Here is a 16,456-nt window from a genome sequence, read left to right as displayed (position 1 = left end):
TTTTTTAGGGGTTTGGACTTCACTTTTGACAGTCTATTCTTTCTATTCACTTAGAGAAAGAGAACCTAGTCATCAATTGGGGTTTCCACTTTTCCACATCAAGATTTGAAAAAAACCACCAAGCAAACAACTATTGAGCCTACAAGATCTTTTACACAATTGGCATATTCTTCACCAACACGAATTGATACGAGAACATCTAGATTTGAGGTAAGCACTTCTATACTAGAGCTTAAAAGTTTTAATATGCAAGTATGCTTTTGTTGCTAGGATCTAGATGCCTTAGGAAAAATAGTATACACCCTAACTGGTCCAAGGATAGGATTAAAGTAATCCAAAATGCCTTACAGCTTGTTTTAGAGCTTAGGCTTTGAGCATGTTAGAAACCTTTTTAGGATGTACTAGCCTTCTTTTGTAGGGTTTGATATTCATCCCATGTCCTAAGGATGAATATATGTATATATTTTAATATCATGTGGTTATGATGTTTATAGAAGACTCATACTTGGGATTTGGATGTTCCAAAATTAACTCAAATTTGATGAAGATAGTTTGCGGGCATTGTAAATCTTGTAGACTCAATGATCTTCTATTCATTTCTCATTTTGTAGATCTAATAATAAAAAATAAACATAAAATAAAATAAAATAAAATAAAAAGGCATTGCACTCAACCACCAACAAATATTTCCACTCTTTTTACTTGGGCAATTATGCTAAGACAAAGACTGTTTCATCCAATACTTTTGTTGTTTTTCCTATTCTCGATCATACTTTTTAAGTCAAGTTGAACATAATCTTTGTGGTCAAAATACCAAATAACCATGTTTCTTCTCTGGTCTGAGTGACATTAAACCACACATCATTGATTATGGTCACTAACTCACTGTTCAATAATGTGTAAACTTATGAAAAATAGAAATTGTCAAACTTCGTAGACAACAATCAATATTAGGAAACATTTGAATAGAATTGCAATAAAAACATTAACAATGTCAACAACCACAACAACCTCCGGAATTTTCCAAAATTCTCAATAATTTCAAAATTTTGGACAGATATTTTCAAAAGCAATTTAGTAAAGCATACTCAAAAAGTATGAAATTGGAGTTCTTGAATGGGACCAGTGATCTTGTGCACTACATGCTGTCAGGGTTTCATGTATAATTTATGATAGTATATATGCATAACAGAGAGGCGAGATTGAGACAAAATGACAAATGTCGATGTGGTGAGTCCTCAGAGAGCACTAGCTGATTTATTGAGGAATAAGATGAAATGAAGGGTTCCCTGCAAGTAATTTAAGAGCATCACTATTAAAATAAAGATTGTTACTGCCTTACCGTCAGTTGATTACCAAAGCCTTCCCAGTCCATCCCATTCTGTCCCACAGGGCAAAAGGGACTCATGGTAGACAGCCAAAACATTATTTAATCATAGCCATTAAGATATTTTCTCTTTGAACTAGTTACAAAACCATGCCTATTTCAGATTATAAACATAGATTTGCTGTTGTGGAATTTCAGGGAAAAAAATACTTATTCCTGCACTAGCTGAACTGATCAGAAAATAAGGTAGGCAAATGAATATCATCAACATGGTAAGAAAGGAGTAATCACAAAAAATCACACCATTTTTTGAAGCATGTCTTTCAATTTTTCATGTCACCGCCTCCTGGCATTGTCATCCCCATCACCTATCTCTTGAGAAGCTAACTTGTCACTCTCCGCTACAAGTTCTCCATTGCAACTTTCACAGTGAAAATATTCATCTTCCATAGATATCAGTCGCAGTGCATCTAAAGCATTGTATCTGGACATAAGCCATCAGGGAATGCTCCCTTCAGAATAAGGTAATTATTCCAGATGTATGTACTAGTTAAAAACTTAAAAAAAGTGGGGATGAAGCTAACCTTTTCCCACAAGTGGAGCATATATACTCCTGAACTGTGTTCTTGTCCTCCAGTTCATCTTTTAGTTTTTTCTTCATACGATGCAATCTATACCTCACAACATATATCTGCAACAGATTTTCACATCAAGTTTTTTTTTTTTTGATAAGTAATGATGAGATATTATAAACACATGCCAAAGAAAGAGTGCATCAAGGTGCACATGAAGTATACAAAGAGCACTAAGAAAACATTTTTACATCAAGCTTTTAAAAAAACACGGTCAAAATGTATGAGGAAGACATAATAGAATGGATGGATGCAAGTGTATATTTTCAGTCAAATCCTTCTATTCTTTTCTTGGGAAGGAAAGAGCAAAAGTGATCCCTGAGGGTTATTTGCAATTTAATGGTTTTGACTAAAGTAGAGTTCTATATATATATACACACACATATATGGGAAGCTTGTTGAGAAACTATTTTAACTTTAGATCAGCTGCAAAGGAGAGGTGGTCTTTGGTGAGTAAACAAATATAGGATGCAAATTGCAATAATTGTTGCAAATGAGGCATTAGATTCAAGATTGAAGAGCTCTAGGGGAGGAGTGCTTTGCAAGCTAGATATAAAGAAGGCATATGGCCATGTCAATTGGGAATTCCTCTTAGTAGTTTTCAAAAAGATGGGTTTTGGGCAAAAATGGATTGGTTTAATTCAATGGTGTATCTCAAAGACAAGATTCTCTGTGTTGCTAAATGGAACTTCTTAGTGGTTTTTTTTTTCCAAAGTTCAAGAGGTTAAGGCAAGTAGATCATTTTTCTCTTTATTTGTTCATTTTAGAGATGGAGACCTTTACTGGTTTTCTAAAGTTGGAGATGATGCCTTCATTTTTTGTGATGCATGTGAAGAGCAAATGAATATAAGTTAGACCCTTATGTGGTTTGCAATGGTTTAAAGGTTAAAAATTACTCTAACTAAAAATGAGCTTATTCTAGTCACGGGGATGGGGTGTTCTTGAATGGGGAAGATTTAGCAGATTTATTGGATGCAAAATGGGGAAGCTCCCTACCTCATGTTTGAGTCTTCCACTAGGTGCTTCTTTTAAGTCACATGGAGTTTGGGAGGTAATAGAAAGAAGACTTTTCACGAGGTTAGCTATGTGGAAAAGACAATACTCTCATAGGGTGGAAGGCTAACATTGATTGAAAGTACTTTGTCTAGCTTGCCAATATATTATATATCCCTGTTTTTCATTTCAAGAAGGATACGTTTGAGACTTGAAAAGATACAAAGAGATTTCCTTTTGGGAGGGAGCCTATTAGAAAAAACCTCATTTAGTGAATCATTCAATTGTGTATATGAGCAAAAAGAAATGCAGTTTGAGCATAAGAGATTTAGCTATTTTAAATAAGGCATTGCTTAGGAAGTGGTGTTGATGATACGCTTTAGAGAGAGACCCCCTATTGAAGTAGAAGCGGGTCATTGTCATTGTCATTAGTACTAATGTTTTATCATGTCATTATCATTAGTACTAATGTTTTATCAAAAACACGAGGAGGATGAGAAATCCTATCCAAATAAACAAACTTTGATAAAAAGAACAAATGAATAAGATTTCTCCTATATACCACACAAAAAAATACGAAGGAAATGTGGTTCTACTCTCCTTTGAGATCAAAACATATACAAAAGAGACTAAAGCTTTGCCCCAAGTTTTGCTATTTTAATCCTTTATTTACACACCAAATTCCAATAAAGTTGAATAACATTGAAAGGAATGCCCTTGAAACCTAACGTTGTTAAGGCACAAAAAGATGAATGTAAGTAAGTTAAGTCCCATATCAACTTTGTACTTCTTTACTTATCCTAAAAAATCCTTACATTTCTTTCCCACCATATTATTCAAATTAAAGAGAGGCATGCAATTTGCCAACAATTTTGCCTCTATTTGTGCTTCTTGAACCTTTAAAGGAGCTTGTTATCATATCACTTGTACTCCTAGAAGGAACCCTACCAAGCCTAACTAGCTTGAATAATCTATGTCAAAGTGTCAAAGTCATTGAATGATATGAAAAAAGACGATCAATTGATTCACCACTCCTTTTTTTTGATAAGTAAAGTATTTTCATTAAAGGCCAAAAGGCAAAGGAAAGAGTATACACGGAGTATACCAAGATACAAAGAAGCAAAACACCAAAGGGCAAACAAACCTCACCTTTAAGTGGTGGCTAGCCAATCTACAAAATCTATCAAAGAGAAAGTGTGTTCCTTTATATATACCCTAGCCCAATTCACAAAAGTGTACAAAAAAATGGACTTAATATCTTGGTCGTTCCTCTCAATATTGTCGAAGACCCTCCTATTCCTTTCTTTCCAAATGGTCCACATTAGGCAGAGGGGGGCCGGTCTCCAAGCTTTCTCTCTTTTCTTGCCCACAAAAGAACCATGCCAACCCAGGAGGTTCTTTTTCATAGAGGAGTGCATCACCCATTGCACCCCAAAGAGTGAGAGAATCAAAAGCCATAACATTTTGGTTTTTTCACAAAACAAAAGAAGGTGATCTATGGTTTCCTCCTTATTTTTACACAAAAAGCACCTGTTGGGGATGCTCCAACCGAATCTCTTCAGACGATCAGTGGTAAGCAGCCTACTCCAAGCCGCCTCCCAACCAAAGAAGCTAGCTCTAATTGGGACCCAAGGCACCCAAATAGTTCTGGCCGGGAAGGGGTTTTTGATACCCCTTGAGAGAGAGCTATAAAATGATTTAACTGAAAAGGTTCAATTCTTGTTCTCTTTCCACCGGAGCAAATTGTTCACACCTCTTCTAATGGTCATAGGGAGGAGCTTGCCTAACAAGCTTTCAACTTCTCCCACCTCCCAATCATTAAGGTGTCTATTAAAACGAGGCGCCCAGCTTCCCCCAACTCCGTCTTCCTCCTAAGCCTCAGCAACCCAGCTGTCTTTGTTGACAGAGAGATTAAATAAGGTGGGGAAAGCTTCTTCCAAGGATTGGTTATCACACCACAAGTCTTTCCAGAACTTCACTCTAGTGCCATCCCCTACAAGGAAGCGGGAGTGAGAACGGAAGCTCTCCCAACCATTTTTGATGGCTTTTCAAACCCCCACCCCATAACGATCTCTTACGCCTTTGGAGCACCATCCCCTATCTTGAAGGTCATACTTACTAGAGATAATTTGCTTCCATAGGGACTCATTCTCATTAGCAAATCTCCACAACCACTTCCCAAGAAGGGCCTTGTTAAAAATAGCTAGATTGTGAATGCCCAAGCCTCCATCCTTTTTAGCAGTATAGATAACCTTCCAACTTACTAAGTGAGGCTTGTTCTTTAAGGCACCACCGCCTCATAAGAAGTCCCTTTGGATCTTTTCAAGCCTTGTACACACCTTTTTAGGGATCACAAAAAGGGAAAGGAAGTAGGTTGGGAGGCTGGAGAGGGTGCTTTTTAACAAAGTGAGACGGCCGCCTTTGGAGAGGTATTGCCTTTTCCAGAGAGACAACCTTTTCCTGAATCTTTCTTCCATTGTGTCCCATACCCTGGTGGATTTGTAGGGGGCTCCAAGGGGGAGACCCAAATAGGTGGTAGGAAGACTCCCTATCTTGCATCCCAGAACCGAAGCGAGGGTCTCCATAGGAATGCCTTCCCCTACTGGAAAAGCCTCAGTTTTGCTCAAATTGACTTTTAATCCTGAAATCGCCTCAAACCACATGAAGGTCCAACTAAGATATTGCAGCTGATCTGCTTTGGCGTCACAGAAGATCAAGGTGTCATCGGCAAATAAGAGATGGGACACGATCAGCCCCTCTCTTCCTCTTCCTCCCACTCTGAAGCCAGAAATAAAATCCCCATTTCTTGCACAAGACAATAGTTGGCTAAGGGCTTCCATGGCGAAAAGGAAAAAATAGGGGGAAAGGGGGTCCCCTTGTCTCAATCCTCTAGAGCTACGAAAGAAACCCGAAGAGCTCCCATTGATGAGGATCGAGAAGGTTGCCGTAGAGCAGCACCATTTCATCCAATTAATCCATCTATGCCCAAATCCCATCTTGGACATCACCTCCATGAGAAAGTCCCAATTGACATGGTCAAAAGCTTTCTCAATGTCCATCTTGAGAAGGAGACCCGGTTTGTTGTCTTTCAATCTAGAATCAAGGGTTTCGTTAGCAATAAGAACAGCGTCCAGAATCTGTCTCTTTTGGACGAAAGCTTGCTGAGAATCAGAAATCACCTCCTCCATCACTGATTTCAACCTATTTGCTAGGACTTTGGCTAGTAGTTTGTACACACTCCCTACCAGGCTGATTGGTCTGAAATCTCTTAGGTCTTCGGCCCCCTCCTTTTTGGGAATGAGTAAAAGGAAGGTGGAGTTTAAGCTTCTCTGGAAGGTTCCGTGGAGGTAAAACTCCCTGAAGAGACCCAAAATTTCTGGTTTAACAACGTCCCAACAAAACAACCAAAATGCCATTGTGAAGCCGTTCGAGCCTGATGCTTTGTCCCCACAGCAGCTACTAAGGGCTGCAAAGATTTCCTCCTCAGAGAACATCACTTCCAAGCTGCTGGCCACTCCTTCTCCCAGTTCTTTCAAAATGAGGCCATTAATACTAGACCTCCAATCCCCAGATTCTGAGAGGAGGGACTGGTAGGTTCTGCAAACACTATCTTTTATATCTTCAATGGAAGAGAGAGTCACCCCATTCACTCTAATTTTAGACAGGAAATTCCTCCTTGCCCTAGCATTGGCCATTTTGTGGAAATATTTGGTATTTTTGTCGCATTCTCTTAACCAGATATCTCTTGACTATTGCTTCCAAGAAGTTTCTTCCATAAGGGCCCATTTCTTATAGTCCTCAAGAGCCAGATTTTTAGCCTCCATATCTCCAGGGTTAAGCGGGTTCTTCTTCTCCTTGGCTTCCCAATACTGCAGGCGGGCGAAGGCCTCTGCTCTATTGGAAGAGACGTTGCCTACCACCTCCTTGTTCCAGATTTTCAGGTCCTTCTTAAGTGCTTTGAGTTTCTCAGTAATGCAGTGGCTGCTATAGCCTTCTACAGAATACCCATTCCACCAGCTCCTTAGTAGGTCTTTGAATCCGTCTATTTTCAGCCACATATTTTCAAAATAGAAGGGGCTTTTTCCTGAGGGGAAACCTTCAGCTTCTAGGACTATGGGGCTGTGATCGGAGACCAGACGAGGTAGAGCTGACTGAGTGATGGCTGAAAAGTGGTCCTCCCATTGGTTCGAAATCAGGAAGCGGTCTAACCTAGAGGCAGCTTGAGAGTTCAAACCCCCTATCCAAGTGAAGGGACCTCCGATCAGTGGAGAATCCCTTAGCCCCAGCTCCCCTATCACCTCTGAAAATCTCCTCATTTCAGTTGTGAGGTTAGGGGCGTTCCTTCTTTCCTCTGGGAATCTTACAGAGTTAAAGTCCCCTCCTACGCACCAAGGGTCATCCCAGCGGCCACGGATGGCTCCAAGTTCCTCCCAAAAATCTTCTTTTTCGTTGCCAATCATTGGCCCGTACACTCCAGAGAAAATCCAAGAGAAGCCATCAACACAAGTTCTAAATCGAATAGAGATGGAATACCCTCCGTTTTCAACCTCCAAATTCTCCATAACTCTGTTATCCCAGAAGAGAAGGAGGCCTCCTGCCGCTCCCCTAGTGTCCAATGACGCCCAATTAAGAAATCTTCCTACACCCACGCTTTTTACCATTTGCAGAAACATTTCTTTCACCTTCGTCTCTAAGAGGCAAACCAAATCCAGTTTTTGATTCCTCACCACACCCTTGAATAGCTTTCTTTTTTCGAGATCATTAAGCCCACGGACATTCCAGCAGAGAATTTTGATTCTCATTAATCCACTGGAATCAAAACCCTGGAGCTCTGGCTTGATATTTTGGTTATCCCTGATGTCCCCCCATAACTAACAGAGCATTCCAATCTTTTTAACTCTCTTTCGAAGTGGGTGATACAAGCTTTTTTCTTTTCCCTTCTCTTGTTAAAGGTGCTACTTCCAGTGCTCAGCTTCAATTTCTTGAGTAGGGCTAGGATTTCAACTTCATGCCCTTCGACAGGCATTCCTAAGACTTTACTAAAGTGGTAAAGTTTGGAAAGCTCCCCTTCTGACCATTCTTCTGCACATGGAGGAGCAGCTGATAGGTTTCTCTGATTCGCCTCGTTTTGTTCCAGATCAGGGTTCGAGATCTCTGTCGACCCATCCTTCATTGGCGTCGCTTCCGCCTCTCTAAGCGTCGGCTCTAGTAGACCAGGACAAGAATCCCTTTCCCTCTCAAGCCCCGAGCCCTAGGAAAGAGTAGAAGAAGAGGACTCCCCTCTCGGGGAGATCGGAGGCAGAGAGATCGTACCTTGAGGGTTGCGAGCTCCGATTGGGGGGGGGGGCCCATTTGCACGCGACGGCGCATCCATTTAGGGTAACGTTTCCTTCAGAGGGCGCTTGTCGGAGACTGGAGATGAAGCAGGGGCTGGAGAAGGAGCGGGGGCTCATTTCCTTCGTCGCGGCGAGCAGATGGGGCTTTCATGCCCTAAGACAAGAGAAGGGGCTGGGCCGAGGGGATTAAGTGATCCCAAAGAGGCTGAGGCTTGGGCCTTCCCAAGCCCAGGCCCAAAAGGAAAGGCACAGGCCAAGCTCGAATGGGCCATGGTGCCCTTACGCCAGCTTGTGACCACGTCGCAGGCATGGGAGGGGGGGCTGCTGCACAAGTCATGTTCGAGGGAGGGGCACGACTTCCCATGACTAGCGGGAGTAGCTTTTTAGGTTGCGGTGTGACTGAAGGTGAGGGTTGGGCGCCTACGCTCCCCTTGGCACGTGACAGGGCCGCCTCATCATCCTCGAGCTTCCAAGCATCGGCTCCATGGGAGGGGAGCACAGTGGAGATGCAGGCTTCGTCTTCCCACCAGAGCTGCAAGGCGTAGCAAAGGGGACCAGCTACAACCTGCAGCGAGCTTGGGTGATTCCATCCTCTGATTTTAACGAGGATTCTGGCCCACTTGAGGTTCCGATGCTCGGTTGTGTTTTCGTCCACAGCCACGAACCTTCCGCAAGAGTTTCCAAACTTTCTGAAGAGACTTCTTCCCCAAAGATGCAGAGGGAGGCCAAGAATTCTGACCCAAACAAGGCGCGGGTCCCCTCTGTCTCCCTCAAAACAACCCACAGAAGGCTTCCACTTTTCTAGGCAGAAGCTTCTTCCTCTGAAGCATCTCGCTCTTGATTGAAACACCCTCTTTGCTTCATCTGCAAACTCAAATTCTACAAGGAGGAGATTTTCTCTTAGATTTGACAGCCAAAGGTTCCCTTCCAAGAACCAGGAGCTTTTTGCCCACGACTCGAAGGAAGCAAGGTTAGGGAAGCGGTCAGAGTCTCCTTTCCAAAAGCCCACAAGGCACCTGCCCAGCAACTCCTCGTTTCTAACGAGAGCTTCTTTCTCAGCTTTTATCCAGACGGCGTCACGCGGCGTGGGGCAATCCTGTAGAGAGGAAGAGCCTCTGATTATACTACTACTAGGGGCTTGAGCAGGAGTGAGGTTTTCCATCAGAGCTCCATTCCATTGCAGGGGAGAGACTCCCAAGCTTCTCAGCTTACTAGCAAGAACTTTCCATCCTCCTACAAGCTCTCTTCCTTTAGGGAAAGCCAAGGAGAATCTCTTGTTCTCTGCATCTCTAACAACACAAAACAAGAAACGCCCTGCATTGTTTCTACGGAGCTCCAGACAGTAGCCTCTATTTCCTTCCGACCAAAACTTCCTGAAAAGAGCTCTTTCCTTTAGCCCACAACATGACTCAACCCCTTCTAACAGTAGGGACAAACCTTTCCCTCCAAATCTGATCCATGAAGAAAACTTAGGGCCTCTTTCACAGATTTTCCCATGCACTTTTCCTTTGTGCTCCTCTATGCTAATCTCAAACGTCTTCAACTCGACACCGAACCAGCACCTACCTCCAGGGGAGGATACCGGCATCACGAACACTACAAGCACTATTCTTCTATATCTCAATCTTCAAAAGAATCACAAGCCAAAGGATTGAGACAGATCATTGACATCAACAACCACCTTCTATGCTTTGACCACACTGCCGGACAAAGAGAATGCATTCCATAAGTTTCTAGGATATCGTGACTGATTCGCCACTCCTTATACACATAGTATAAGGATTAAGACTAAGGGATTCATGAGGACTTCTCAATTATAGTAAGTTAGTGTTGATCTTCTTGTTGGTCACTAGCCATACAAATACCATATGAATTTTGTTGGAGATAAATGAACAAGACCTAGTAGATTGGATAGGGCTAAAAGGAGGGATTTTACCATAAATATGTTTGAAGAAAATAATGACCAAGCTCTCTTGTTTGGGACGAGATCGAGGAGAGTGGACATAGGAGGGATTGTTGAACAACTACAAAAGTGTTTGTGTAGAACCTTCATTTTGTTTTCTTAACACATGTGCTACTAGGTGCTTTCCCATGCTTCTTTCTTGACTTGTGGTCATCCCTTAGTGGCCCATTGACACTCATACGGCCTAATTTTTCTGAACCACCATCAAGGGCCTTTTGTTTAGTTTAGGTTTCTTCACTTAGATGTTTCTAGGCTTAGGTCACTTAGGCACCATTTTTAGGTTAGGTTCACTTAGGTGTTTTTTTCAGGTTTTTTGAGGATAAATTTTGCCACAGATATTAAAACAAGATGATTCTTGAAGATGTGGAAAGCTAAGAGAAAGGGTTGACAATTTCTCCTAAATCAATCGTTATCAAGGAGAAAAGTTGGTGACAAGATTCAGGTGCAGAATTAGCCTCATTGGAGGATTCTCTTGGTGTGGACGTTTTGGAGATTCAAAAGAAAAGAAGGTGGTAGTTGCACATAGAAGTGGACTCACATGCCATTGAAAAGTGGAGTTGGAAGAAGAAATGTGAGGTCTTGAAAAGAAATGTGAAATCTTGAGAGGTAAAGGTAAAGTCTTGAGAGGCTAGGAGAGGTATGTTCTCTTTTCTTTTATTTTTTTTGCACTTATTGTTTACGATCATCTCTTTACCTTCTTCCTTTCCTTCCATCTTGTTTAGATTTAGGTTTATCTTTGGTTGGTGTGGATGCATATGCCACACAGATTGTTGATTTCCATTGATTGATGACTGTTAAGGATTCAAATAATTTTTTGTTTCTTTCGAACAAAAGCTTTACTACCACTGTTTGTTCAACTCATTGGCTTTCAGAATAAAAAATTAGAATCAAATGGCTTAAGGCTTTTCTAAAATTATTTTGATGTTTGTACGGTGTTGTGGACTTCTTGAAAATGTTTTTAGAATTTTAGTTGAGTCAAAAAACAATTTTCAAATGGGAGATATAAATTAATCTTCTAGCGGGTTCAATTTTCACCCAATTTTGGACACTTGAAATATTTTTGTAAAAATAAATTTGTGGGTGATTATGTAAATTTGTTTTGATATTTTTCCTTTATTCTAAACTTCTTAAAGTTAATTTAAGGCACTTGTTTCATTAAAAACCGACTCCCCAACTGAGAGAACTAGTTTTCCCTTGTTGTACCCATTGCATTAATTAGAATTTGAATAGAGGGGTTGTTTGCTTGTTTTTAGAATTGATCCGTGTGCCTTCTAATCTTGCCATTGTTTTTCTTGTAAATTAGACTTTTTGAACATGAATTCTAATTTTTTATATGATTTTATTACACTTCTTGATTGATTAAAAAAATTGGTTTATGCATGCCATGGAATTCTGTCTTGTTTTGGACCTTCTTGTATGTTTTTGTGAACTGGGATGAAATGAGACTTCAATAAATTATTTGGCCAATTGGATGATATCTAGATACATAGAAGAGGTTTCCTAATTTTTTGTGTAATTAAATTCCCCTTCTAGATTTATTTTTAAGATTTATTTTATGAATCTTTCTATTCTAACTGTGTGCTAGAATTTCTGTACAATGCTCACTTTCTTATTTAATCCGAAGTTAATTGACTCATCTTGACTTGACTTTGGCTTGTGTATTGTGATATGGACATATTGAGGATGTTGCCTAATTTTTTATATGATGAATTAATGCTTCTAGATATTTATTTGGGATTTTTCTTATGGATGCTACTACTCTACCCCTTTGTTGCATACTTTGTCTTAATCCCTAATTTTGGCATTCATAGCTATCTTGTACATTAATTAACCTTAACAATGGGTAGTATTGTGTATCATATGTGATAGTTGATATTTCTTTAGACTCTTGCTATTTCATTTAAGCAGTATATATATTGCATAGTATATGAGGTTTTAATCATGTTATTCTTTTACTAATTATTATTGCTTATAAACTAACTCCTCAAGTTATATGCAAGCAACTTGTAAACTATGCATGCTATTCAAGTATGTCCCCCACATCTTTTGTCCTTTTAGTTCTATAAATAGACATGCTTAGTTTGCAAACCTATTCATGTATGATTATGCTTTCCTATGCTTTGGTTATTGTTTAGTTTTTTTGAATGAGATGAATTGCATGTTGTATGTTGTATTATTTGTCAAACTAACTTTGATGTTTTCATGAAAGCGCTTTAAGGGGCAGCTCAGGTACACTTGTATTTTTCTCTCATGTGATTCATTTATTTGATATGATTGTTGTTTTTTTTTCCTGATAAGTAAGAAATTGTATTAAAAAAATGCACAAGAGTATATAGGTCACATACAAATAAAACAAGCAAGAAGTAGAAAAGAGGGTACAAAAAAATACTCCCTCCCTCACCCAATACCCAACCACTCTATGAAATAAATCAAATGCATATAACCACCACCTATATATACCTTAACCCACATAGAGAAATTCTTTGATATGATTGCTTTGATATGAATAGAAAATTGTGAGGTGCCCGGAAGAATAGAGGTGATAGCAGGGTTAGCTTCTTTTTCCATCCCATTGTGGTGGGAGGACTTGGTGTGGTTCTTCGCCTTATAGGTAGCCACTGATGTGAAGCCCTAGACAGGAGTTGCGCCGATGAACAAGGTTTCCATTGAGCAGGAAGAAGTGGGGACTGATTCACTCGCTTTGGTGCGTGTGGATGAGGGTTTCTATGGAGAAGGAATCCCTACTATAGCTGCAGTTGATAGGGACAATGGCTTGGTGCCTCGAAAGTCCAAGGTCAACCCCATGCAAAAAGACTCTGAAGGTCAAGCTACTGATTCTCTACCAGAGGTTGCCATTAAGGTGAATGGGGTTTCTAACGTTGGAAAAAGTGGGGTTTTTGAAGGTTTAAGGTTGGAAGGAAAGAAGCCTTTTGGCAAAGGAGGGATCTTCGAGGGTGGATAACTTGGCCTAAAGACCAAGTGGGCCAGGTTGAAGACTAAAAGACAATTTTTTCCTCTGGGTGGGCCTACTAGCACACTGAAGCCTAGTTTCTCTCGGGCTATGTCTCTTAATAAGAGAGTGGGCTGAGCTTCTCTAAAAAGGTGGGGTATTGGGTTGTTCCTATTAGGAACAAAAGAAAGAGAGGGTTTAAAAAGCAGTTGGCCCAAGTTTCTCCCCTATTAATAGCGGGTAGCGGGGATTGTTCACTAGGGCTCCCAAAGCCAGCTTATGACGAGGAAGTCTCACTATAGGAGATGCCCCTATGGGACCAAGGTTCAACTGAGCTTCTTTGGCGACGTGTTTTTCATGTTCGTACCCCTATGTTTTCCTGCTCTTGGGGGGGGGGGGGGGAGAGGACTCTTTTAGCACTTCTTTTCTTTCTCTTTCGGGTTTGGGGGATTCTATGTGGAATGTTTGGACAATGGAGATTGAGGGGGAGTTTGAAGATCTTTTGAAGCTTGAGTTAATGAGTGCATCATTGTGTATGATTCTCAAGGATGGACGCTTTGTTACTCTGCCATATCACGATAGGGTCACCCACTTGGGGAGAGGGGTTGAGGCGGTAACCCTAAGGAATCGAAATAAAGAAGCTCTCATCTTACATGAGCAATTCAAATTATCAAAAGAGGAGACGCCACATCTTTAGATCACTGTAGCAGGAGAAGTGGAGAGGGAGAAACCCCCTTGGGTGAATAAGAAATTCCTTTGGTTCTGCAAGTCTATGGGGGTTTCGATTGAAGGTTTCGAAGAGGATATTTTGAGAATCCTTATGGAGATTGAGATCAGGAGGTGCTCTGCTAGTAAGCCGAAAGTAAGCAAAAGGGGAACAATATCCTGTTCAAGGAAGGATAGAGACTAGAAGAAGCTCTTTAGCACTATTAACTATGACGGAATGGCTGGAAGAGAAGCAGGGGATGGGGATTCGGGAAGGCAAGTTGTTGTGGTCCCTTATGAAGCTTAGGATTTTATCTTAGAATGTGAGAGGATTACATGACCCAAATAAAAGGATGGTCATTAAGTCTATAGTGAGAAAGCATAAGCCAGATTTGGTGTGTTTTTAGGAGGCAAAAATGAAGGAGATGTGATAGGTTTGTTAGAAGCTTGGGGGTTGGTAGGAACTTGGGTTGGGTGTCTTTGATTTACAGCCATTTTTTTTATTAGACATATTGATTTACAACCATGATATTACATATTCAACTCACTCGAGCGGCAAGGGGTTTAGGTAGGCATAATGGAGGTTTCAGGTTTGATTCCATGTAACAATAAACAAACAAACAAAAAATTTTAACCATAAAAGAAAGGGGGCTCTTCAATAATATTTTGATCAGGATGACTATGAGAAACAAAGATGTGATTCATAATTCGTTATGTAGCACATGTTAGCAACAAACCCAGGTCATCAATTTTTTTATTTTTTTTAGATAGGTAAACCCAAGTCATTATTATTTAATTCCCCACAAAATTGTCCAACTCACTCATCATTTATCATGTAAAGCATTTGTATATTACCGTATTATTGCAGTGTTTGATATGGAGATCTTTAATGCATTTAAACTATTTTTAACATTACTTTTTGCTTGCAAGTTCCAAACTCCAAACCATATGTCAAACCTCCATGTTTTTATTAGTGGGATAACATATCCCAATCCCATATCTACCCTGGTACTGAACCAAACATAGAACTTGTTATCCCAATCCCATATCTACCGTGGTAGTGAACCAAGCATAGAACATAATATTATATCCCATTCTGGCTCCATGTCTCACTAACAAAATGAAGAAATCAAATTAGTAAATTAGTAAAATAGTAAAACCTTGTGAGAGCATCAAGCATCACTACAACAATGCCCCGGTTATCGCTCCTCCCAGTCTTAGGTTGGTTGTCTCCCTTGGTTGTTATATCGTCATAAAATGCCCTAGTTGCAAGCTTCACCAACCTGTGAAAAATTCATCAAAAGGCAAAACAAAAGAAGAAACAAGTCAAAAATTAAATCACCATTCTTGTTTTGGAGAATTGATGACATACTAAAATAATAAGTTTACTTGATAAATTTGGCACAAAGTGAAACTATACCTATTAAATGGTTCGATGCTCATGTCTGTTCATTAATTTGTAAAGCATGTTTTGGATTTTTCCTAAAATAATAAAAGAATTAGATTTAAATCAATATAATATGATTTAGCATCATTCACTAATCATAGAGTGGTAATTCATCCCTTAATTATTTTCTACCTTCACACCAATATCATGAGCAAGCGGCAATGCAATTCTAATTTTATTAGTGAGGCATGCTTCAAGGCTGACCCTAGAGCGTTCCAAAAACACATTTAAGCATTCAATAAATAAATAAATCTAGTGACAAAAGGCATATGTGAGTTCAAGCATACCTAAGGCGCGCTTCCAGTGCGCCTTCAATGCACCGGACCAATGCGCCTTCAATGCGCTGGAGCTTGTGATGAAAGCCTCAGAGGTGTTTTTGTTGCTGAGATGACTAGACCAATAAATAAATGAATAATTTTTTTTTAAAAAATGACGTCTTTTAACCTAAAACAACCCATGGAGAGTAAAAACAAAGGAAAGGAAAAAAAAAACCTAACACTAACTCTGACCACAGCATCTCAGACTTCTAAACCATCAGTGGTAGTTCACCCTAGCATAGGTAGCTTCAGCATCTTCACTTTGCTCCTGCAAGATCTCCATGAATGCTCCTTGGTTCTACTCTCTTCGTTCTCCTCTCCATTATTTCTTCTCAGTTCTCGCACTTCTAATTTCTTCTCCCTTATTCTTTATAATCTACTGATTTATTTATTTTTTTTCATTTGACATTTTCCCTTTTTTTTTTATTAACATTAATATACACTCACGTAAGATTAATTGTAGAAACTGCCTAAGAATTTTCCATTTTTTATAAGCAAAATGCATAAGAAATTGTGAAGAAGGATTGGCTTTGCAAGATATTCCACTTTACAAATAATGGATGTCCAAATCAATTGCCTTTTTTTATTATTGTGATTTATCAAACCAATTGTATTTGTCATTCCAGATGACACCTTCTACAAATTCCTCTCTTTCTTAGACTCCTTTCCAGAATCAGTCAATTTGTTCTAATACTTCCTCATCCAGGTGAGGAATTCTCCATGGTTATCCTATAATTAAAAAAGGTTTTCACATCATGAGGAAATTGGTAAACCAATAATCATCTG

General features: G+C 39.9%; 1 protein-coding gene across 11 annotated transcripts in view; it reads right to left on the bottom strand.

The window, feature by feature from the left end:
• Nucleotides 1-1,039: 1,039 nt before the first annotated feature.
• Nucleotides 1,040-16,456, bottom strand: part of LOC117921553 — a 16,422-nt gene continuing 1,005 nt past the window's right edge. Inside the window, exons 2-7 of one of the 11 annotated variants that reach the window (XR_004652386.1) lie at nt 15,846-16,456; nt 15,641-15,744; nt 15,327-15,388; nt 15,067-15,189; nt 1,912-2,018; nt 1,349-1,811 (exon numbers count right to left, since the gene is read on the bottom strand). The exon at nt 15,846-16,456 is cut by the window's right edge and continues 29 nt beyond it. Coding sequence is in view for 3 of the 11 variants with exons in the window: in XM_034839476.1 (XP_034695367.1) it covers nt 8,443-9,876 (1,434 nt within the window). In the remaining 8 variants the exon portion in view is untranslated. Of the gene's footprint in view, nt 1,290-1,348; nt 1,840-1,911; nt 2,019-8,265; nt 13,558-15,066; nt 15,190-15,295; nt 15,389-15,485; nt 15,559-15,640; nt 15,745-15,845 lie in introns of those variants that run through there. The other 10 variants (XR_004652385.1, XR_004652389.1, XR_004652387.1 and 7 more) reach the window with 10 other exon arrangements.

Source organism: Vitis riparia, chromosome 1 (assembly GCF_004353265.1).
Source record: "Vitis riparia cultivar Riparia Gloire de Montpellier isolate 1030 chromosome 1, EGFV_Vit.rip_1.0, whole genome shotgun sequence".
Lineage (NCBI taxonomy): Eukaryota > Viridiplantae > Streptophyta > Magnoliopsida > Vitales > Vitaceae > Vitis > Vitis riparia.
This window is presented reverse-complemented; position numbering and strand designations above follow the sequence as displayed.